The sequence below is a fragment of the Podarcis erhardii genome (assembly GCF_964252035.2).
Source record: "Podarcis erhardii genome assembly, chromosome: 6".
NCBI lineage: Eukaryota > Metazoa > Chordata > Lepidosauria > Squamata > Lacertidae > Podarcis > Podarcis erhardii.
Window position 1 is genome coordinate 31622988 of NC_138510.1, and position 25686 is coordinate 31648673.

Consider the following 25686-nt stretch of genomic DNA (forward strand, 5'->3'; position numbering starts at 1 on the left):
TTAAATTCCACCTTAGCTGATGAAGACACACTTTTGGATGAAATCCAGTGTTAGAATAAACCCGCTGAGTATGACTTATTGCAGTCATCACCCCTTCAATTCCTCTGAGGTCTCACTACCTTTAAAGATGAAGGCCAGAGTGTTCTGCAAAAACTCCACTAAAATTCTTATTCAGATTGCATTAAAAATAAGTCACTGCAGTGAAAGCCCAGAGGGAATGTTCTGAAAAGATCAGACATTTATGTGCTACTACAAATTTAGAGCATAAGGAAAGAAAAAAAAATCTAATGATACAAAGGGGTCCTAAAACAGAAATGTTGCAGAATGGGATGCACCAGTTTAGTATTCCGGTCATCCACCCATGCCCTCTAAGATACTCCATTCCACCCCCACATTTTACTTCTACTTGCTCTGAGCATGTTCAGTCTTCATTGGGCTGTTTTGGAGTTCCTCCTTTGTGGTTTTTTTAGGGGTGAACAGCTCTGAAATAAGCCTGTTGATACCCCCCTTTTGTGTATGGATGGTGCCTTCCTGCCTATATAAGGATGGCACCTGGAGAATGCAAATTATAATGCAGAATGTTACAGCAGAAGTTGCAAACCTATCTACTGTATATGCTTTGAATTTAACCCAGTGATATAATTTATATGAACATTATAAGCCAAAAGCAAAAGGCAGCTTTGAAGATTTTCCCAGAAATACAGAACTAGATAAAACAAAAGAGACAGAGAATGGCATACATTAACACAGGAACGTAATCAACGAGAGCTAAAACTGTAGAGAGTTCTCAGAAAAATATGGTGTTCAGTTTTAATGGCAAAACAGGTGTGGCTCTTAAAACAAGGCTGAACTAGAATGCTACCGGTTCTAGAACTTGTCCCCAGCCACCATACCAATATCATACCATAAGCCAAATTATTCCTTCAGCTCAGTAATATGATGTTTGCAAAGCCATTGTCCAAAAGTGCCGAGAGTTCTGCCGCCCCCCTGCAAAACATGCAATATCTTTTACACACGTCTTTGATTGTTTCTTCTTTTTCACATAGCGATGATCCTTACAATGACAGGAGTCATTGCTAAAATACTTGCTAAATTATTGTAGGGCTAGAACATTTACATGAAGAGCACCCCCTTGGAGGTTAAGGGCAAAATCCTTGAATATTCTTCTGATCCCAGGAATAACACGATCCAGAAGAGCCAATCGTGTAGCACTGTTTAGTACCTCCAATACTTGTGGCACTCTCTTGGTCTGGATTATTCTCAGGGAGTGAAGCCACATCGAGGCCATTCCCCACTCTGCTTCCTGGACATTTGTTACTGTATCTGCCTCTTAATCAGTTCCATGGCTTGCCCCACTATGATGCATTCTGCTGTTTCCTTCAACCATGGAAGCTTTGGTTGGCTGCAGTTTTTCTCTCTGCGCTCGTAAATTCTGCCTCCTGCCACTGGAATGTGACACCACTCAGGTAAGGCTACTGTAAACTATAAACTACCAAGGGCATGCACATTTTCAAATGCACATCCCACAGATCAAGTAGAAATACCAACCTAGTATCATCTGGGTGTTGTTGGGATCAGTTTCTGTCTGCAGTGCTCCTATTAGTATATTCACAAGCCTCAGTTTCAAGGAAAGGAAAGTTACTGGTTTATCATAGGACGAGCTCTCATCGTTGCTGAATTTTCCTTCCAGAACAATCTGAAAAATAATAAATTGTTTTTATAATCTGTAGTCATAAGCATGAATTAGCACTAGCAGTACTACCATGTATTCTTAGTGACCTTTTACAAAGTTCACAAATCTACTTTAGTCCCATCTAATTTTTCTAATATATGCCCCACCCAAAAAAGAAAGTGAAAAACTTGACACAGGAAGAATGCTAAACGGAGCCCTTAAACAGACTGCAAAATTGGACTTGATTCAACTCTAGCAAAATGAAACCAGCAGATCAATGAAGTATAACACAATTTTCTCACTCAACAAACCTGATTTATGCCCAACAAACATAGATTTTAGCCTGAGTCCTATTGTAGTGTCACTGCCAGTCATATCTGCTCTCTACTAGAAATGACTGTAACAGTGTAATATACACTTTTTCGAATCCTGAAATGTTCCTTTGTAAGCATATGTTCACTGCTGCAAGAACTCTTATGTTAAGACGACAAATAATTACCCATTCTGTGAATTTCTTTCTTTTTTCCCCTATACAACAGCAGTGAAGTTTTTAAAAATCAACATCATTGCAGAAGTAATTCATCCTGTTGATTTGAAAGTACAATCATACATTAAGCCCAAGTTAAATCTTTATAAATTGTCACTGAAAAACTAATTCATTACCTCTGATTTTATGGTTCCAAAATGATGGGGAAGTGGCAACAAGGAGAGTAAGATATTGATGGAGGCTCTTCTTAATTCTGTAGGATTCACGTATGTTTTAAATTTTGAGAGTTCCCTGAAATTAAAAAACAGTTTTTAAACAAAATCACCACCAACACATTTGATTTCAAAGCAAAACCCACCCTACTTTAAAGGACAGCTGCTGCTGCGCAAATTTCACCTATGTCATAAACAGTCAGTGTGTGCATCAGGGTTTTCTGATGTCCTGGTAGTGCTGGCTTTGCATAAGAGCCCAGTGTGTTCACTTTATTGTAAGAATTCGTAAGCAGAAAGCAACATAGGGGATTGCAGTACTTATGCCTAAAGCTAAAAAGCAAGATCCCCAACTTGGTATTAAAACAGTTAACATTCCCTCAGAATCTGAATATGTTTCAAGCTTTGCACTGTTACATGGGCAAGATGCATGTGGTCTGTTGAAGCACTTGTATGGCTTAAAGCTAATCTGATTCCCAAGGCTACCTGTCTATTTCTTGAAAATAGGAACGCTCACAAGCATGGTCAATGAAGCAGAAAGTGGGAAGACATAAAAGCAAACTGGCATTAGATAATTTCTTAAGGCCACATAGACAGGCGCTCTCTCTCTCTCTCTCTCACTTACTAAGACAAAACAGAAAAATGAATATATATATATATATAATTACCTGTCAGGTAATATAGTTTCCATGGCTGAAATAAAGTATGGAACTAAGACATCAATCCCTTTCAGGTCACAGCAGAATAACGCAGGAGAGTTTAGAATAACGCTAGCCAGAACCGGATGGCAAACGGAATCCGCTATCTGCAAACCCTGAATTAAAAGCATGTAAAATCTGGCAGAGAAAGACAGGCTTAATGAGTTGTAAGAAAGAAAACATTTGTAATCCAATGCTATTGGGGCTGGGTCAGAAGCACAGAAGCATTTTCAGGTGGATATAACAATATCTGTCACCTTGTCTGTTTAAGCAAAGGCACAGGCTGAACAGCACAATAAATGTCCTTTAGACAATTTGATTACTTATTCTGTACCAAAATGTCATTCAGTTCTCAGGGATATAAAGGGAATCTCTCTAACATTTTGGAGTAGTGCAAATAATCTTCAGACATCGAAGAAATTTCCTTAATTGAAAAGGCCCAAACACTCTGAGCTTTCCTCATAGGGGAGTTGCTCCAGCCCTCTAATCATTTTGGTTGCACCTTTTCCAGTTCTACAATATTCTTTCTGAAACACAGTTACCCAAACATAGTATTCCATGCGATACAGAATGGGGGGAAATACACAATATGATGCCGCAGCATTTTGCTCAAAATTACATGGAAAATAGGAAGAAAGCTCAATATGAAGTTCTATCTTACTACTGTCACCGATAACATAGCTGTACCCAACATTTTAATGTTTCAAATAAAGGATGCATTGCTTGCTTTTAGTTGAACATTCTCTCCAAGTGACATAAAAAAAATGAACATGGGCTTCTGTATTTAAATGCATATAAATATAAAGGCAATTATAATGATGAGCTGCATTGTACCCACTCTCTTCCACTGTCCAATACAGCTGTTGAAACATAATGATCAAAGTGTTTCTATTTGCTCCATTTCCCTTATATTAAAAGTTTCCAAGTATACATTCAGCATATTAAAGTTCTACCACAGGTAGAAAAAAAGCGCATTGTGGGTGAAATACTGTATTTTCATCACCTGGGGGAAAAATGGAACCTGTGAAGTAACCTCTTCTATTCATCCCCTTTGACTGATTATATCTAAATGGCAAGGACAGTAACTTATCCTACAAACATACAATTGGCCAGATTTGTTTTATTTACTCACTCTAAACCGGGGAGACTCATTAATTTCAATGGGTCTCTTACTTAGGATTGATACAACCTCAACATTTGGGCATAAAGGAGCTTTCAAAAGTTGTAGAACCCCTTCTTATCTAACACAGATACGCAGCAGCAGATTCGAGCTGTACTCAGGTGAACTGCTCATGTGTTCAATCCATGAGCAAGGAGGGCCATGCAAACTAGCTCTGCCCACATCATCATACATTCCTGCTAGCCTTGTGCTCTGGCATCTGCAAGTACAATGCAAACTTCTGCAAGGAGAGAGCCTTCGGCAAGCACTCTCACCCTGCAGATGTACTTCCTGTATGCACAAATGCCAGGAGCCAAGCTACCTCAAGTGTGTGATGTCAAGGGCGGAGCTAATTGGCAGATGTCATGCGCTGACAGACTGCGGGAACAGTTCCCCCGAACAGGGCTTCTGAGAAGATAATTAAGATTAAATAATTACCGGGATAAGTAGGCTGGCAGTATATCCTCCCCAGTCTTTTTGCTACAAAATATCCTACAAAGTGTTCCACATGCCTCTGCTCTGCCCGATTCATAGTTGTCTGAAAACTCGCCTGCATCAAACATGGGATTGGATGTCATAGCGTCTGCAGACATTTGTGATCCTTTCCGGCGAAACTCCACACTAGCTTGTGTTGCTATAGCTAAAACAAAACGAGAAGCACAGAGTTTCATTATATTTGTCAACATACTCAATAGGCTCATGGGATCTGGGACACAAAGATCAAGTAAAATGTAGTCATCATAAAAGCCACTAGTTCATTGCATTTGAGTTGCTGCCTCTGTTTATAAAGCATTTAGGGATCATTTGACTACTTCGGTAAGAAGTGAGAAATTATATCCCTTTAATCTCCACGCACAAGTGTAATCATCTCTTCCCACAGTATTCTATGCTGCACAATCCATGCTGCCAAGCACAGAAGCCTCGACTCCATTCACATTCCCAGCAACATGCATTAAACAAGGAGGTCCCTCAATAGAGCCCCTAATATTTTTTTCAGGTCTAGGCTACTCATTTTCCTAGCCTGCTCCATAAATTCTTTGCCATTCGAAAAGCTAGTTCTACGCTTTCAATAGCACAAATCGATCTTAATGCCCTAGTGATCTCCCTTCAACTTTTGACACCGTCATGAATCTACTCTAGGTACCATCTGTGCTACAGAAACTAAGACTGCAATTTCGTGAGTTTAAGACATAGGCCAAATTCTAACGAAAACCGTGTTTGGGAAAAGAAAATAATGGGTGGTTGACTTCAGAACTTTCTCCTCTCACGCTGCTTAAAACAAAAAGAAAAAAACCCAAAAAGGGACGATCACCAATGAGCAGGGTGTGCTATTCAGGAAGAAGGGTTAGGATCCACAGCCCTACAGAAAATGCCGGTGCCCTCCACATTCATATAAAGATGCCCCCTTTTGGTCTACAGATCTTCACGCTCTATCAGAGACTGCCCCATAGCCCTACCACCTTCTGGATTCCTTTTTGTGAGAAGCACGAGGGGTGATGGTGGAAAGGTGGGACCTCAGAAGCTAAGAGCAAAGATGGAAGCTCCTGCGCATATGTAGAAGCTGTGCCTGAATCTCTTCAATCAATTTATTTTAAAAGCCACCCAGAAGCTCTGACTATCTTTTCCTCAACAAAAGTCTAGTTTCATACATTTATAATCCTATATTGTCAGTGATGCCCTATACAAAAAAATTCTCATTGTCAGCCAGATAGGAGGAAGTGGTCAAGAAGAATGTCATTTCCATAGTGGTTTGCCCGATTTCTGAAAGCTACTTTGAAATTTCTAGAGAATTTTATAATCCAATTATAAAATTGGATCGACATTCACAAGTCTAATTCCACCAATCCTAAAGCAACTAAGTAAGAACAAGCCTACGCTATTAAGGGAACTCCGGGCACAAGTCATTTGCAGTCTGATCCTAAGCATGTTTACTCAAAAGGAAGTCTCGCTGAATTCAAATCAGACTTGCTCGCAAGTAAGTGTGCATAGGATTGCAGCCTAAATCAGCTAGTCTTACAAACAGAAGCTCTGCTCATGATTTTGTTGAATGTTACAAATTTTACAGATTGACAATTTAGAAGCATGCCAAGGTCAGATGTACTGTTGTTTTTTAAAAAAATTCTTCACTGATTTTTTTAAAATAAAAAATCTTTTAGAAAGCTAAGCCCAAATCTTTATGTGTCTTCCCATGAGCCATTTTTGTCCTGAATAAACTATCCAGCAAATTATTATAATTAGGGGGGGAAACTACATGCAAAATGCATACAAATCAAAATACTAGTTCTGTATAAAAATAAGCTTTAAGAAAAGAACACGGTTAGTGCAAAGTCCTTAAATTCATGACATGATCACAGACTAGAGTACAGAAAATGATGGGACTGATTCAGGCAGATTAATTTGCTTTTGCCAACAATCTTCCCCATTTAAAAAGCCACACACAGTTATTTGTCTTTCCCATGTAAAGAGCAAAAGCTACAAGGGATGAGGATGATAAAAATTAAAAAAAAATGGGATTATGGAAAAAAGAAAAAAATGACTGCAATTAAAGAGAAGCTACTAGTTCCTACTTACAAGATTTATAAGAAAGAAGAATTTGGATAAAAGATGCTGCAAGATAATAGAAATAAAATGGAAACAAATCAAAGGACAGCAGTAGTTATAAAATACTTTAAAGATGGTGAAATTGTAACAACAAGTTAAGCAGCTTTTTAGGTTTTTGAAAAACTGATTCAAAGCTTATGGTCTAGTAGGCTTGTTAAACACACAGGAAATTAGCATTAGGGTCTAAAATTATGATTTCATGCAGAACAATGAACAAAAGTTAGAAAAAATATACTGCTGTAAGGGTTAGGTATCTATATTAATGTACATTCAATATTTGTAGTAGAAATATTGCCCCTTCACAATTCAGGCAGTATTTTGCTTTATTTCATATACCACCAGCTGAAAATCTGCACTAGAAGGAAATCATTGGGGGTGGAGGAGAAAAAAATACAAGCAACCAGCTCACCACTGTCTGATTATCCCACACATTACTTATATGAAATTTCCATACAAGATGGCCCAACCATTTCCTTTTAGTCAAAAGAAGTACAGGGTAGAATGGAACTCAGGCTTATCCTCACTTTGTGGAAAAGGGAAAGCTAGAAGATTGCAAATAATCTTAGAAACTCGTTGTTTCAGCCTGCTAGTTTCTTAGTATAAAAAGAGCCAAGTGCCTTGCTTGGCTTTGTAGATGGCATTGGAAGATTTTTCCCATTGTAGTGTCACCAATCATGAAAAGGGATTCATGTGGGAGTGGGGAGGTGCTGAGTTGAATTCAATGTTAGCCCTGTTCAGAAATTAAGAGACATAGCTAATTTAGGTCCATTAATTTCAATGGCTCTACTATGAGTAAAACTTAGCCTGCTACAACCCACTGCTTGTTTTCAATGAATCCCAAATAACTATTTGTACAAAGCAGTTCCCACATGGATGGTAAACCTGTGGCCCTCCAGATATTGTTGGATTCTAACTTCTATCAGCCCCCAGCCAGCCTGTCTATCAGGCAGGGATGATGGGAATTACATTTCAACATCTGGGTCACAGCTTCTCTCCCCCAAACCCCACCCCATCCCACCTGGCTTCAAATATTGTGTGAACGGCCATCTAGTTTCTCTGTGTTCTATCAAAGGGTTCCCTGCAACTCTTAAGAATATGAGAATAATTCAGATAGAAAGTGAGGGCTCTTCCTCTGTTTCTTCAAGGGTTCTGCAATCTGTAGTTGCTGTCAACAGGTACCTTCCATATTCTACTGTGGAGGTGTTTTGAATTGCACTTCTACACCTCCTACAGCAAAAGACCAATGCTTCTTTTAAGCAACTGCTTGCTTTGCATTGGCCACAACTGCTTGTCTATTCAGATGCAAGGGTTACAAAAAGACATCAACATCAGGGAATTTTTTTCATCAATGCATGATTCACTTTCTAGTCTACTGCTGAAGGGTCAAACGACAAAGAATCTTTGAAGCAATTAAAATAAAATAAAATAAAATAAAATAAAATAAAATAAAATAAAATAAAATAAAATAAAATAAAATAAAATAAAATAAAATAAAATAAAATAAAATAAAATAAAATAGTGGCTACACTGAAGGGGGAAAGCTTATTCCAAACAGTATGTGATTATGCAAATGGGTAGACAGGTAACACTGCAAAGTGATGAAACACTCAACTTAAGTTTTCCACTACAATTCTGCAGGGGGGAAAGACACACAACTCTCAAAATATTGGAACAAAGTAATGTTTCAATTATAAAGGGAGATGGCATGGACAAAGTCCAAAAGTGGGTGTGACCAAAGTGTAGGAATGGCTGTGGACAATTTATTATTATTATTAACAAATTTAAAGTGGTCTTGGGAAGTTCTCCCCCCAAAATTGGCATTACAGAATCACAACAGGGGACCGTGGAAATGGTCTGTTAATATTTTTTTTTAAGCTTTTTTAATGGACAAATTTAGGGGGGCCTTGGCAGGTCACAAGTCTCCCTTTGAGCATCACAGCAGTATATAGGCCTATGTTGCTTTGTTTTAAATGAAGCCAGAAGTTTGGGAAGCCTCAGAAGGCAGTGGGTGAGCACTCTCATTGTTTTGTTAGTTACAGATCTCATTCTTTCGGACAGGAAAGGGAGGAATGCTGGGTGTGCCTCCCCCCCCCCCCATGTAAGAGGTGTGCTTCATATACACAATCTAAATTTCTGTGCTTTTCTGATGGCTTTAATAGCAGTTTGGGGTGAGAAGCCAGACTGAAAGAGGTGATTGAAGCCATCTGTTGTCAACGAAATTGTGGCTCCCTACAAGGATGAATGAGAGGTGATCCTTGTGCACTTTAAGAGTATATGACCAAGCTGTTAGGTACGATGTGCACACTATAGAAAAAAAATATCATGCACTTTATTTACTAGCACTGCCGTGTACTAACTACTGGAAATGTTCATCATTCTGGTTTATATGTTTTAACTTCCTGGTATCAATTTACTTGTATAATGATTTATAATTTATTCTATAATGAATTTAAAATATTATAATATTTGGGCTGTCATATTTTTTTTGAAGTGAATTTGCATTTAGAGTATTACTGAATGATGTATTTATTTGGAGGTGGTTTGTTGCCATATTGTGCCCTGGGCACATTTATATGGAAAAGCGGCACACAAATTGAAACCAACAAATAATAAAGCATGGGGTCTACCACTGGACCAGAGCCCCTTATCTAAGAACTAAGGAGATACAGGACTACAAAGTGGAGATAACACACAAGTGAAAATTATGAATCACGGACACGTGCTCCACAATACCCCATGGGCATGTTATATCAATAAATCTAGGACAGAGAAAGATGTGTGGCAATTTATGCACCACATATTTCTTTGGAGAGTGAAAAACAAGATGGTACTGCTACTGCCTCGACAACATCAAAATAGAATTGTAGTTACTGAATCAGATTTAGATGAAGTAATGAAAAATGGCCAATACATAGAAAAGACAACATGGCTCTCAATACTCTAGTAAACATGCCTCCCTAAAGCCAGATTTCTCAATATAATCTGAGCACTAGGAAAGCAAACTAAAGTGATATTGACTAATGCAATGCTGACATTTGCACTCAATAATTGTTTTATATTTTCATCATAGGATCAAACACTTGCAAAAGTGTTTTGTAACACTTTTAAATAAGCCTCAAGACCTCAAAAGAGAGAGAATAATAGATCAACATGTGAAATTTTAGAGATGTAATTTTTCTTTCAACCCAATAGTAGTTCACAGTTGTATATGATTTCTATTAAATCTATATGGTTAAGCGGACAACTCTAGAGGATATAATATGTGGTTTTGCTTTGATTTCCTAAAGGCAACTGAGCTGCCCTTGTGCAAGCTCTGTGGACTACTGGAATTCATTCTCCACTAAAGCTCTTTGGGTCTACACATGCCATTCACCAGGACAGACATATATTTTCTACACACGTGGGAACAGACAGGCTGTAAGATGTTAATGAAAGTTATGTAAACTAGCTAGACTTGAAACCCCACCTTTACCACTAGTCCTTGCTATTATGAATTGTCTTATTCAGATAGAACATTTCATGGCAGAGCAACAAGGAATTCAACTTTGGCATAATATGATTGTGACGACAAGCCTTTTTGTTTCCTGCAACGAACCCCAACACAACACATTTGCTGTAATGAACTCATTTATCTCAGTTGGAGATCACCTCTGTCATATGTCCACGGATAGCTCCGAAAACAGAAATTAGGAAAACAATGAGAAAACAAAAAAATGAAATTGGTGCAGTAGTTAGGGAGATTTGAAAGCTACAACTTACAGAACCCTTGAAGTTTAAGTATTTGACCAACCACTGGAATGCACATGCTTCACTGTGGGGCCATTTATGAAAACTAAACTAATTATCTCTCAAAAGTAAAGTTAAACAAAGACCAAATAATGCAGGCAGGTCCTGTTATGATGCTTGCCTGCCACCCCTACTAATGAACTGCTTTAAGTGATTCAAAGTATGGGAAGTTGCTCCCAAAATGGTGCTTTTTAATGCTTCCCTCAGCTTTATTATATTCTTCAGGCTAACATGCGGGTAAAACTTAAATTTCGTTTCTGCAGTAACATTTGACCCAATCACAAATTAGCTATTTTAGCTCCTATATTATGTAGAAAAGCAAGAGGTTAACATGATATTGGACATCAGTTAATCATGCTGCTTTGTCAGATTTCTGTTTTGGTTAGCCAGAGGAGTTAATCTTGCAGGTAGGAAGTGCCAGCAAAGGAGGAAGGGAGGGTTCAGAATGGAAAGGCAATATTTACCAGTCATACTGCTGTCTCTGTTAATTCCATTATGAAGCTTACAGTGAACAAAGGCTGCATCAAATAGCCACGATCCAAAGAGGTTCAATATACTGTTGACTTTTGGCCTGTGGGGAGCAGGAAGCGGTCGAGGCTCAGAACTAGTCTGGTTTGGGCTCGATAGTGGAGAAGTGGAAGATGGCTGGTGTTGTACTTTGGAAGCGTGAGCGGTGTTAGCCTATTGGAATGAGAGATGGGAACAATCCCATTAGAGAATATTTTTTGAAAAGTCATATACTCAGTCATGTCTGACACCACAATCTTCTCTTACATAAACCATATAAAACCATTGCTTTACTAAGCGTAAATACTCACTGTGCTGTTTTTCAGCATTGGCTTATTTACAGTTACAGCTCGATGCCTTCGGTTGTGAGGTGGAGTTGTGTTGACAGCTGTAGTCTGGGGCATGCTCAATCTGTTTACTGGTGTGGGCGGAGCACTATCTGCCCGAGGCCTTGAAATACCTAAAAGAAAAAGGGGAATCTCAGCATTAAGTTCTTTTAAAACCCAACGCACTGGGCATTTAAACAGCAAAGTAGTAACGCACACATATCCATTAATTCCTCCCATACCAACACCAGTGTTAAAAAATATCTTGTTTTGAAATTAGTTTTTAGTTAAGATTGAAAAGTGATCGAGGAAAGTATTTAGGTAACTACATACAAGACTGCTGCTTACCTTTCAAAAGGGAGCAACACGCACATTTGCACCTAAAGGTGGGAAGAGTAAGAAGACCAACAGGAAGCAAAGAGGAACAAAGGCCCCGAAAGCCACTTTCTTTCCAGCCATGTTATTGCCACTGTCAGTTCATTTTGATCTAGCAGAAACAGGCTGCAATTGACTTTTTTTTAAAGGATAAATCTCTTTCCATTAAACTAAGATAGCTAAGGAATATAAGCTTAAGCCAAATGGTGGCTTAGTGCTATCAAGCAAGCACGCAGGTTCCTCGGGAGCAGACTACAACAGATTTGCTCCTCATCTAGTCTTGCTGCAAGTTTGGCTCAGCATGATGTCTAAATCCAGGCTCGCAGCTTATCTCTCCCAGACAAGCCTCCAGCTTGAGTCAGGCATAATGTTAAGCCAAACCATAGCTTAGTGCTAACAAGCAAACATGTACATTCCTGGAGCTTTGGTCCTGCTGCCACTGTGTTGCTGTGAACTAACACACAGTTTGGCTTAGCAGCTCTGTGTCTAAGCCCTGTTCCTGGTTTGTCTGCCCCTAGTGGAAACCCTGTTTTCAACCTTCTCCAACTGGTGTATCAAATGGCCGATTTCTACTTCTGAAAGATACTACTAACTGCTAGTGTACATTGTTTATAACATTATTGTGTGCTACTCGGTAAAGAAGCGTTTGTGCAACTGCTTGCACAAACAGAAATCACTAGTGAAACAACACAAATGCTAATTTCTTTTGTGCCACCGTTACACTGGATATCACATTTAATCCTTTGGAAAGCAAAATGACAGTAAAAACAATACTTATCTTTGAGAAGCAATTAGTTCAAACAGTTCTTTCACAATATTTAATAGGCAGGCAAATGTTGATCTTATTAATATTTTGGAGGGCCCTCTACACTCGTTTATTGTAAGAAAAGTACACATACAGGGAATGGTGACACAGATATTTGTAGTGGCAGAGATTAGTATAGAAGGTAAAGCTACTAAAAGGGTCCGGCAGTTTCATCTCTCTAATTTTGGTGAATTCTCATGTATCACAGGACCACTGCCAACCTGACATTCCCCAAACCTATACTATCCTACTCTCCCAGCTAAGTGTAAATAGCATTGCAACATTACATAACAAGGCCTCAGTGCTCGCTTGCATCTCCCTCTCAGGCAAATTATCCTCTTTGTTCTGTTTTCAACATTTCGGGTATTACTCATGGAGGAGTATAAAGCATCTGCATCAAGATAAGCGCTATTCATGATGCATGAAGGACTCAGGTTTGTTAAATACCCACAGTTCTATAACATTTTCAAGTCACAAGTGCATGCTATTCATACAACAGTTCTTTACTGACAAGCAGAGTATCAGGAAAAAAACAACCTTAAGTAATGGATAAGAAGAGGACAGAAGCAATTTACAAGTCTGTGATTGGCAGTACTCTTCCATCTGCCTTGGTATAATGATTAGCACAATTGAAAAGGAACTGTGCTACATTTCATAAACAAAGAAGCAGTATTCTGTTATGAGGAACAATTCATCCAAGAATTCAGACTTTGTTATTAAAAATAAAAAAAATTAAATGGTCATGTTAATATGAATTATACGGTTTCCTCATAATTAAGAAGAAGCGCTCTCTCTCTCATACTGCAACAGGCTTTAAACAGCATTCTTCAAAGTAGAAGGACCAAACTGTTCAGTTTACTGTACTTTTCTTAAAGAGTCCACCTTCTCCGGCAGCTGGAAGAGGAGGACAGGACAGAGTACAAAGAAAGAGCTGTGAGAGAGGGGGGAGGGCTTTTCCTATCTTTGGACCCTCTGGAAAACTCAACAAGGCCTGCTATACCTGGAACTGGGTGTGGAGCATGCAGCGGATGGGACACAGCTGTGGGCATCCTGAGGAAGTTCCATCCACTTTGGGCCTGCCCATAAAGAGCAAGTCTAAAATAAGAAACTAGGGCGATGTTCACTGAAGAGTTCCAAGAACTCTTCTCATTGTGAGACCTTTGTGGGTAAGCTGAGAGTTTGTTTGGGCCCTAGGTGAGAACCTGGAGGCTGAGAGGGAGGGTGTGTTAGTGTTAGGAAGGAAAGGAACCGATATTGATTGATTGAGATATATATATATATGTGTGTGTGTGTGTGTGTGTGTGTGTGTGTGTGTCACTTTATATTAATGTAATGTTTTTATATTTAACTGTGTGTTTTTGTAGTATTTTAAGTTGTCAGTTGTTGCTTCAGTTTTTTGTACACCGCTTATAGATATATTTTTAATATATTTAGCAGTATAAAAATTAAATAATCAATTCTCCATAATCCAATATCCATCAGCCCAGCTTCAAGACAGAGATCATTTCATCATAGCTGTGTCATAAATCTGCATATAGACAAATCTCAGTAGAAAGGTTGGGTGGTATCCAATGCACACATTCCATTAGCGCAAGGATTTACGCAACAGACTGCCCCTTCCCCCTGCCCCCAGGTTGTCTCCAAATCTGCACAAAATGCTTGCATTAACAGAGTGACTTATTTAGCACTACATTGGATTCAACCTCTTAATTGCAAGACCTCACATATTTAATCATGGACAAGGTATTAAAATTATGTTTTAAAATAGCACGTCTGCTTGTTACAGTGAGAGAGACTTACACCATATTGCAAGAGATACTAACAATTTGGGTGGTGGTTATTTTTTAAATGACCAACCTATTGTTCATATTTAAAATGTGTAACCCATAATGCTGCAAGCAAGCAGATTTTTTGTTGCAAGAGTATCTGTATGCCAACCATTTTTTAAAATAGAACTAGAAACTTTTGAAGCATTGTCTTTAAGAAGAACCACATCAATTTAATAGAAAATTTCTATCATGACAGAATACTGCAGCTTTCCAGGATTTGATGCAAACCCCAACCACTGTTAAAATCATCACCCCTGCCCCAGATTCTTGCCACCCAGGAGAGTCCAACAAGTTTTAATACCATATCTGGGTAATCTTTCACACCCACTGGTTGTAAAGACAGCAACTCCTGGAGAAAAAAGAAATTATATTGCTACTATATTATGTACTGCAATGGAAACATTTCCATAAAGCAGTTTTTCAGGAAAATGAATATTTAGTAAAAGCATTTATGGTTTCACAAAAAGTTAATTAACACCAAACACAACTGCTGAGAAACTCCTGAGAATGAAATTCTATTGGAGGTAACAAGTTGAAATCATGACAAGTTTTAAGGCATCTAGCTGAACATATTATCAATTACTTTTCAGAACCTCTAAGCAAGATATGAGAGCCCTATTTAGGAATTAGTTTTGCTGGGGACCACTCCAAAAAGGGAATAGGGGAGGTTGCAGATCAAACCCCAATATCTTGTTGGAAGGGCCTCATTGCCCCCAAAGCTGTTCATCCAAACCTATTTTGAGATTGTGGGGTTGGATAGGTGAGAGGGGCAGATGGTACCAGAACTGGGAGCTCAATTTGATCCAGAAGTCACTGGTTCCCAACTGATGAAAATAGAATACAGTTGCTGCACAGATGACAAGGAGAAAATGATGATTAACACAAACAGCCCCGCAGACAAACATCTGAAATATTAGATGTACCAATACAAAGTATTAACATCTATTTGAGTTGCTTACAAAAAGGCAAGTAACATCCTATATATTAAGGGTAGAAAATGTTACCTAAAAATGCATCCACTAAGCAACTGATCCCACGCATAGCACGAAAGAATATTTGAGGCAGATGTTTAAGGCAGGGATACTGATTCAATTCCTGAGCCATTCCACTCACATTCAGGAACTGTTCCTGAAATTTGGGGGTTGAGCTTATAATTGCTGGATTACTCAAATCCACAGGATTACTACAAGGGAGAGAAAAGACTCTGTTTAATCATAATACATTTAACAGATGTAAAAAGTAAAACACACTAAATATTGAAATTATAAAATGTTCATTTTTAAAAAAAAGCTCTGCTACGAGTTAGAGATGTCGAAAAACAAGTAGCCTTTATAAGATTAAACCTACCAATTAAAAGATAGACAAATCACTGTACTATGTTTGCCACTTTTGAATATTTCACAAGTATCCACTTCCTATTATTATTTAGCTACCTTCTCTCACACTACTTTTCAAAGTTGCTTTAAATTTTATGGAAGTTTTAAAGAAGTTGACAACATCTGTTTATAAGAACAGTGATCAACTACACCCAGCAAACAAAAATGCTGAAGTCTTCTGCAAATTAAAAGTACTATTAGCAGCAGTTACCCTGGGGCACATGATCTTTGCCTCCAGCTGAGGAGCATGAAATGAGACAGTATTGCAAGACCCCATGCAACTGCTAAATATCTGAAGGGAACAAAAATGAAGGGCATACAGAATTGCAAACAAAAAGCACCTGAAACCATGAATGAAATGCTGAAGGGCAAAACAATACATGGTGTTCAGGAGAATAGTTGAAGACAAACAAGTATCAGGTACTAAATTCCAGAATGACTATACAGTGGTACCTCTGGTTGCGAACGGGATCCATTCCAGAGCTCCGGTCGCATCCCGAGGAATTCACAACCAGAGGTGCTGCTTCTACACATGGTGTGGTTTAGTGCTTTTGCACATGCGCATGGGATGAAACCCAGAAAAATACTTCTGGGTTTGCAGCGTATGTATCCCAAAGGATACGTAACCGGAGGTGAACGCAAGTAGAGGTACTACTGTATCTCTATCACAGGCAAGCTAGGCAGACAGATCTAGGAACTGAACCTACTATGAGTTGGATCTTGTCACAGGCACCTGTGAGGCATTATCTGCCACAATATTATACACCCCTTCCACAACTAGGGCATCTGATTCCAATAAACCACACCCCCTAGACATATATATATATATATATATATATATATATATATATATATATATATAAAACGTATCAAATTTTGATAAATACGCTACTAACATTGCATGCTTTTTGTTACATACAGTACCTCAGCATATGTAAAAAGCGAAACCAAGTCTGGGCAACACACTCATTATCCATTTCAGGAGGAATCAGACTGGCATCTTCATCAGGGATTTTAAAAGGTGGGAATGATGGCCCGTATGTAAAACGTAGCAATCTGGAGGAAAAGTCAGACTATCGGTGAGTTTGTAGTTCTGCATGATTTCACTCTGCCTAATTATAAACGATGCATCCATATTTCATTGGAGATATCTGCTTCCCTCTCACTATGGTGAAGCATGGGGCTTCCTCCAGGTTGGAATCCACCTCACTGGTGGAGGCCAGTGAAGAGAAGCCCGTGTGTGTCATTCTAAACCATTCACCAACCATCAACTTGAGATTTTACAATTGTGCTCTTTCTATCATTTTTGACATGTGGTTTGCCCAGAAAGTATGCCATTTTCAACCTAATAAAGAGTTGAATTAATGCTGCAGTTCCTGCATCCAAAAAAAGCTAACTCCAGATACAAATAGGGCCAACAGAGAAACCAAAATATGTGCAAAGAAGTGTTTTGTGAAAGGGAGACACAGAGCTTGCCATTTACTACGAACAAAAGTGACAAGAAAAAGCTGTACCAGAAACAAATACTGTCTGGTTATGTCAGTTGTCAAAGAGTTCACACTTTGGATCAGGATGTTAAACAGAAACAAAGGAGAACAAAAATGTTGAGAGTGTTCTCTCAGCCCCTGCCTTTCATAAAATAAGATCAGATAGATTAGGTCTATTTCAGGTCTTCCTTAAAAATAAAAACACACACTGTAAAGAGTCCCTTCTCTCCACCTCAGTTCATTGACCAACAATGATATGCATTCCAGGCTGGACAGGACACTGGTGCCAAGTTCTCATTGAGGTGGCAATCCCGAGTCAGAATGCAGGCTTCTCCCTGACTTGTCAATTTACTATGTGCTGGCATTCTTTTTAAATATATGGTGGAGCATTCCATCATAGGAGCTCTGACCTATATTGTGAAATACAGTCATACCTCTGCGAATGTCCGCCCCCTCAATTGTCCATTTCGGCGGATGTCCGTGGCAAACCCAGAAGTAACACAGGAGAGTTGCCATACCAGTATAAAAACACATAGCCCTAAACAGTGGTACCTCGGGTTAAGTACTTAATTCTTTCCGGAGGTCCGTACTTAACCTCAAACTGTTCTTAACCTGAAGCACCGCTTTAGCTAATGGGGCCTCCTGCTGCCGCCGCGCAGCCAGTGCATGATTTTTGTTCTCATCCTGAAGCAAAGTTCTTAACCTGAAGCACTATTTCTGGGTTAGTGGAGTCTGTAACCTGAAGCGTATGTAACCTGAAGCGTATGTAAAAATGAAAATGGAAATAACTACATTAGTGTACAGTGGCAGGCTGACGTATGAAAAAAAAAGCAATAGGTTTTCAGCTACCTGGCTGTAAGGGCGCAGATTACTTTGCTCCATTGCTCCACCACTGCAGAATGATGCCTCCAGTTTGCTACCATCTCTTTGGCAGTTTTCCAATAAGGTGGTGTGGGGAAGCACCGGGAACAGGCTAGTAACCAGACTTCAAACAGCACACCAATCAGCTTCTCTGCCAAATTCTCAGCAATACCGCCTACAAAAGAAATAAAACAGAGAAAAAGGCTTAAAAAAATTAGCTGTGGGGTTTCTTTTTATCATCACTGAAGAAAATATTTCCAAATATTCCTTGGAGAAAAACAGCAATCGGATATTGGGGATCTTATCAAAATAAACTGATGAGCAAAGTGTGAAATTATTTGAATGGAAAAGTAAAGTTAAAATTGTCTTGGGTTTGTAGACTTTCCGTGATTAAAAAGAATAATTACCTCAAATCCTATTCCTATTTTTAAATATTAATCTAAAATAAGTAATTCACGTATTATTAGATGGCAAATGTTAACACAGCTAAAGATCTATCATAGAGAACATCAAGAACACTCTAGAATGTTCATGCACTTAAAAATGTAAGAATTTCAAATTTAAGAATTGGGAGACAAGACAGAACACTCTAACCAGATGAAACATAGGAATGGATGTGGAGGGAAATATCCTATCTTAATTTATGCATGAATTCCAAAAACAATGCAGCACTGGTATGCAGTATATGGCAGCCTTAATGTATGCCTAAAGATTGCAAACTTATTAGAAAACAGTAACAAGTGGATGCATCCACAGCCAGGGCAGTTTCTCAGCTTCTCAGTGCTAGGGCTCTTGCTGGACAAGACAGAAGTTGCAGCCACCAGCCTCCTGCCTGTCAAGCCCTGTGTCCCTTCTCTCCCAGCAAGCCCTTTCTGCCTTTTCTCAAGGGAAAGCAGGCAGAGAGGCAGTATGCCAGGTCTGTGCACTGTTTGAAGGCATCTTGAGTAGCTTTTAGGCTACATTCAACTTAGCAGAAAGAGGGATTTTTTGCTCGTTAGACTCTGAATGGCCAAGGCTCTCCAGGTGCCTTGGCTATGAAGCTAGCAAATAACCTTCATCTTTCCTCCCATTTTTGGAGTTGGGGAAGAGCACTGCACAGCTGATGGCACAAGCTCTGCCTGCTACTTCAACTTCACCATTACAAGAAAAGATGGCTGCTTGTCAGAGGGCGGCTCCACTCCCCATGACAGTGTTGAAGCCTAGAAATCACTGCCTAGCCCTAGAGCATCTCTGAATGAATAAACGAGAGGTAGTAAAAAGGCCTTAGCAACAACATGTCAGTAAAAGAAGAAGAAGAAGAAGAAGAAGAGTTTGGATTTGATATCCCGCCTTTCACTCCCTTTAAGGAGTCTCAAAGCGGCTAACATTCTCCTTTCCCTTCCTCCCCCACAACAAACACTCTGTGAGGTGAGTGGGGCTGAGAGACTTCACAGAAGTGTGACTGGCCCAAGGTCACCCAGCTGCATGTGGAGGAGCGGAGACGCGAACCCGGTTCCCCAGATTAGGAGACTACCGCTCTTAACCACTACACCACACTGGCTCCCGTCTTCCCGTCTTAAAAGCGGCATCTGCTTCCAATGGTAATAGAAATGGAAGTATCATTCAATTCCTGTAGCAATTCCAAATTAAGAATTTAAACAGAATCAGAATTGGAGAATAATTATTTCAACACCATTCATTTCATGACAATAGTCCCTCTAAATTTTGAATGGTAGGAAAGAAAAAAAGATAAGGTTCTTTAATTGTCACACTCAGGCCAAAGCCACACACTATAAACAGTTATGGGGAAAAGGTAAAGACCCAAACCTTGCACTGTTGGAGCTGCCAGTAGAATATCATTAATCTGTAGTAGAAACAATAATAAAACCTCCCATGTTTCTCTAGACATAGTGCTTGACTCACGAGCCAATTTCTGGACAGCTTTCAAAACTTGAAGACATAGTTTAATCTGACTGGTACCCTGATCCTGCCTGTAGAAGAAGAAAAACATTACTTACACCTGCATAAGCAGAGTACTTCCCCCCCACCAAAGATAAATTAGACAAGAGATTGGAGGCATCCTTACAACAGATGTTTTGCACCTCTAATAAGAATTGTTTTTAAATGAAGCTGGAGCTAAACTATCTTCACGCAATCTTAGAAAAGCCACTCATCTTCAAAAGATTTGCAAAACATCTAAATTCACAATAGACTAGGATAGTTTGTAATCCACCAGGTTGAACACAAACTACCAATTCCATATAGTAGGCCTAACAGGAGAACAATAAATCTCCTGTTTTCAAAGGCAGGAGCTACCGAACTCCTGTGGGCCAGAATACATGAGTGTTGGTTTGCATTAGGCTTGTTCATTAGACAAATATAGTAAATTGCATCAGATGAAGTAGAGCCCGAAGGGCAGCAAAATCTAAGTAAATGAATTGTGATGTTTGCATGCCAATATGAAAGCTGCCTGCAGCTTGTTTGCTCTTTGGTGGCCAGTGGCCACCAGACTTCACTGGAGCCAAGAGGCAATGGATTGCCCCGACATTCACTCCTTCCCTACAGGGAAAACTGAATGGCAAACAGATTATTGTTCTGCTTCTTGTTCAAGCCACTAGGCAGCCCTAGGTATTCCAATTGCCATGCAGTCTGTACAGAAGACACTGAAAATGCAGGGTCTGTGCTTCTGCATACCACAAGTACATCTGTGCATTCATACTGTTCACATGACAATGGTATTCAAATTGCCTAATGCTCAGGACAGATATTAATCCACATACTTAAAGCAGAAAGGCTATAAAAACCCACTTTCCTCCACACTTATAATGTACCCAAAGCAAGAATTAATGTAGATGACCATTATATTTGAAAGTAACAAAATATTATTGTTGATAAACTATTTTTCAGGGACTGTTCCCAATACTTCAAAATGTGTAGGGTATAGTTTAGAATAAATATTTTACATTCTCAGACAGCTTTCTTTTCTCTATTCCTGCTGCAGTAGAGACATACATTTTGCTTTTTTGTTGCTCACGTTAACAAAAACAAAAAGGAAAGACAAATAAGCTTCAACTTCAATTAGCACAAAATCCAACAACAGAGATATGCACATATAAAATTTGGATAATTTCAAAATGAACTTTTTATTCCAGTTTTGACATCTTCACCAGAGAGAGCATGCACCCTCTCAAATCCTTTTTCCCCCTCTTTTTTTGCAGCTGCAAATTATGGACATATGCTTTCTTAAATACACAAGTGTTAAAATCCAACCTCCAAAACAGTAGATTATGGGGCTCTTTTACCCTCCATGTTAATACAACAACAGTTCTTTTAACTACACTTCTAAATAAATGTCTGCTGGTTACAATTAAACTTGGCTTGTAATCAAGTTGCCTACATGAAATAATTCACTCTCCACTGCTCTCACCTTGGTACAAATAGATTTTGTAGATGTTTGAGAATGCTCTGAATATAAAGGTTTGGTTCTTTAATAACAGGTAGAGGAATTGAGTCCTTAGGAAAGACCAGAGCCATAATCCAGTCTGTGTACACATCAACACAGTGTTTTACAGTATCACCGTCTAAAGGGAGGGTCAGTCCATAACAAACTACCTCCATGGTCCATTTTACCTAAGAGAAGAAGAAGTGGAAAGTTACATGACCATATTTTAACGTGTCCCCATTTGGTAGATTCTTCCAAATGAAAACCAGCACCACAGCATAGCACTGTTAACACTGAAAATACAAAGGATACACAGTAAGAGATAACAGAAAATTCATCCTCTAACAACTGTATTATTTTAAACCTGGAAATACCATAGCATGTAGGCCTGGATTCTAAGATCCACCTGACTTTGGATCTAATACATGTCTACTCAGGAGTAAATACCACTCAGCTGAAGGGGGCTCACAGTTAAGTGGGTACAGGATTGTAGCCTAAATGCAAGTTTCCTGTACCCTCTCGCCCCACATACACTTGAAGACCTCAAAAAGCCTCTCGAGAAGGTAGAACTCTCCCAAATAACATGAGATGGGAGTCTGCTGGGAGAATCACCCAATATCAGGTAGATTCCATTAACTTCCTTCAGTTAAGTTACCTTGACATTCAAGCCAGGTTGCTCATGCCAAGATCACACTTTGTGTTGTGCGAGAGATAAAGTGCTTGTACATAGGGTTGCTGAGCCAATCTACTTATCAGATATACTTTTATGCCACTTTTTATGGTTAAACCCTCACAGGACGACTTCCAACATATCAAATATAATGAGCACTATAACTAACTAAATTTCTGCCATGCAGCACAGCTTGCAAACCTGTGGTCCTTCAGATGGTATTGGACTCCCTTCAGTACCAGCCAGTATGGCCAATGGTCAGGGATACAAAAAGTAGTCCAGCAACCTCTTGAAAGCCACAGGTTCCCCATCCCTACCATAAAAGAACAGCGCAATTAACAATAAAATACCAACAAACACAGCCGTATAAGCAACACACAGTCTTACAAAAGAAAGAAAAAAGCTTTAAAATAATTTCAGCACCAAATCAAACCAGAACATCATAGAAACTATAAATGAGAAGGTTGTTCTAAACAAATGGGTCTTTATAGCCCTCTTAAATGCCTGTAATGATGAGACTATATGTACTTCAACTGGGGAACTACAGGTTTTGTATACTCACTTCTCTGTCTGTTTTCAGTAAACTCTCACTGCCAGCTGCTGATGGAGCATTTAAGACTTGGCCAAGGGGACGCACAACAGCATTTGCCACTTCTCTCCCCACATTGTCAGGATAGCTGTGAAGTACACTGGTGTGACCCTTATCATTTTGAAGTACAAGATGTAGGGACCTCCACTCTGAGTACATAATGCCTCTATACTGCAGAGTAGACTGTACCTGGAAGGGGGGAAAGGAGAAAACAGATTTAAAATTAATTTTAATTGATATTACTTTGGTTGCAAAGGACACTGTTTCCACAAAATATAGCCATGCATATTGCAAACACTTGGCACTAAGAAGTGCAACCCTTAGCCCAATGTGAACGTATAGTTTTTCATGTGCAGATGTGTATCCTGCAGTACAGAAGTTGCTGTTATTTTGCCACCCCTTGAACTTTTATCAGCTGACATAACTCTTCCACTCACCATGGTTTATTCTTTAGTTTGCTTTAGCTGGAAAGCAGAACCAGCAAGCCTCTCTGACACTTAAGAATGTGCTTTTAATAGTTACTTTCCATTTTTATCCAGATTGTAACTTTGGTTCCTATTATGGCCACTGGAAACAGTTCATGCAACTGACAACACTGGAGTGCAATAATATTATTGTAGTGTCAGAGTATACTGGCACTTCTTTCTCAACTATCACTCAGACCAACAAAGAGCCACCTCTCACTAATACACAGAAGCTGCTTGAAACCTCTTCTGTGCAGAAAAGCCATGCACTTCCACAAGCTTGCCATGGTGATTGGGTCTCATCACACATTTTAGCTCCACATTACTGAAAAATATTCAGAAGAGGGAGCACAGAAAAAGGAAGAAGTTGAACCTCAAAGAGACAGCAGTGCACCATGTATCCCATGGAGGCAACTCCAAGCACCCCACACGAAATAAGTGCATGCTAAGGAGCAGGCTAGGGTTAGGAGATAGACTTCATTCTGTATGTTAAGTCAGTATTGCACTTGGGGAGGCAGTTGCACATAACCTGCCACATTTACCTTGGTTCTTCTCCCCATTACTGCTGCCCTGGGTTTCCGCCTTCTAGCCACAAAGGCCTATACAAGTAAACCCTTCTTAAAGGCTAGAAGGTGCACCCAGTTTAGTTGCCCACAGTGAAGGAACTTCAGAGAGACTATATGGGAAGATGCAGTTGCTGCCATATTGAGACATGACTGAAGGCTATTGTGTGCTGTTTTCAGTCTACATATGTTATTTGAATATTTCAGTTGAGGGGGGTTGTGGTTATTTTTGCTTTTGATGTGGTTTACTATAACAGTTAGCCACTTTAAGCCATCTCCACTGGACTGGGAAAATGAAATAGAAATTTTAGTATAATGTAGATATAGAAGTGCATTGTAAAGCGCCCTGGAATATTTACGAGGTGTGGTATATAAATGCCATAAATAAATAAAGAGCTGCTTTGTTTTGGCTTTAAGCCTTAGAAGAAACACTAGTTAATAGTTCAGGAAAGCTATTAAAATGGGATAATATGGCAGTGAGTTTGCTGTATACAGACAATGCTGGAATAAAGGCACATTGTTTCTAATAGAGTGCTGCATATAAAAGCTATAGTGCATGTGGAGCATGGCCTACACCAGGGGTCCTCAAACTACAGCCCGCCAGGCTCCTAAATCTGGCCCGCCTGGCCATTGCAGAACCCACCGCGAAGCTGTTGAGGAGACTCAATGCGCTTTGGAGAGCTTGCACCATGATGCCTTTAAGCAGAGCAGGTGGGAGGGAAAGAGGTGGGTCAGATTTCCCCCCTCCTGGCCCTGCCTTCTGGCCTGTCTCTCCCCATGTATGTCCACCTCCCTCGATCCCAGCCACCATGCTGCTCGCTTGCGCCCTGCGCTCCACCACACTCTCCACTGTGGCATGCCGCCCGATCCAGCCCTGGCCTCTGTTGTCCTTGCAGTCCAGCTCGGAGGTCCCAGCCTCCTCCTCCTCCAGCCAGGCTCGCCCTCTGTCTCCTGCGCCTGCAGTGGCCTCCACACTGATGGTGAGCTACGCATGGAGGGCAGGGAAAGGGGGAAGAAGGTCGTTCGCAAGGACCGCAGGGCTCCTGCGCTTACTCAAGAGGAAGCCCCCCTTGGGGCCGCTGGGGATTGTGTCTGAGGAAAAAGACAGCCACCACCATCCTAGCGAGTTTTTGTCCTGGGAAAAGTGCTCGGGGGCTGGGATGCGATCCAAGGCACGCTTGCTCGTGAGGAATCCCCCTCAGCATTGGGTAGCTCACGAGTAAACGTCTGCCTGCCATCCAAGAGGAGCCCAGGCGGAGGCAGGCTTTGAAAAAAAAAAAATGGGTATGGGTTCATCTGAATCCCACCCCACCCCTCAGAAGCAGGATTTCCATCCCACATTTTTTCTCCCAGGAGCTCAAGGTCTGTGGTTTTTGCCCTCCGCATTTATTCCGCGAAACCCCCAATGAGACACGTTCAGATCAAGCAGCCTCACTAATTTCTATGCATCTCTCCCCTCTGAGACATTTCTTAATCTCAGGAACCATGCACTCAAAATTGCAACCATCTTTGGCAGCACCTATGTCTGTGAACAGAGTTTTTCCCAAATGAAACATGTGAAATCTCCAACCAGATCCGGACTAACTGATGAACACTTGCATCACTTGCTACAACTAGCAGTGAGAAATATGGAACCAGATATTGACCATCTCATTAGCCAAAAGCAGGCCCATACTTCCCATTGAAATACTTATAAGTTTATGATTCAAGTAGGTAGCCATGTTGGTCTGACGCAGTTGGAAATTATTATTTTTTAAATTCATATAAGTTTATGTTGATTAAAATCATTCTTGCATTTAAA

At 39.9% G+C, this 25686-nt stretch overlaps 1 protein-coding gene across 4 annotated transcripts in view; it reads right to left on the minus strand.

The window, feature by feature from the left end:
• The window catches only part of RALGAPB (Ral GTPase activating protein non-catalytic subunit beta), a 56267-nt gene that overhangs the window by 21638 nt on the left and 8943 nt on the right, over positions 1 to 25686 (minus strand). For 2 of the 4 annotated variants that reach the window (XM_081864722.1, XM_081864721.1), the window contains exons 2-14: positions 22832 to 23047; positions 21585 to 21787; positions 19985 to 20148; positions 18167 to 18353; positions 16755 to 16886; positions 15459 to 15637; positions 11431 to 11579; positions 11077 to 11293; positions 6797 to 6832; positions 4664 to 4865; positions 3037 to 3204; positions 2336 to 2450; positions 1549 to 1696 (exon numbers count right to left, since the gene is read on the minus strand). In XM_081864722.1, the coding sequence (XP_081720848.1) occupies positions 1549 to 1696; positions 2336 to 2450; positions 3037 to 3204; positions 4664 to 4865; positions 6797 to 6832; positions 11077 to 11293; positions 11431 to 11579; positions 15459 to 15637; positions 16755 to 16886; positions 18167 to 18353; positions 19985 to 20148; positions 21585 to 21787; positions 22832 to 23017 (2086 nt within the window). In that variant the 5' untranslated portion in view covers positions 23018 to 23047. The remainder of the gene's footprint in view (positions 1 to 1548; positions 1697 to 2335; positions 2451 to 3036; positions 3205 to 4663; positions 4866 to 6796; positions 6833 to 11076; positions 11294 to 11430; positions 11580 to 15458; positions 15638 to 16754; positions 16887 to 18166; positions 18354 to 19984; positions 20149 to 21584; positions 21788 to 22831; positions 23048 to 25686) is intronic. The other 2 variants (XM_081864724.1, XM_081864723.1) reach the window with 1 other exon arrangement.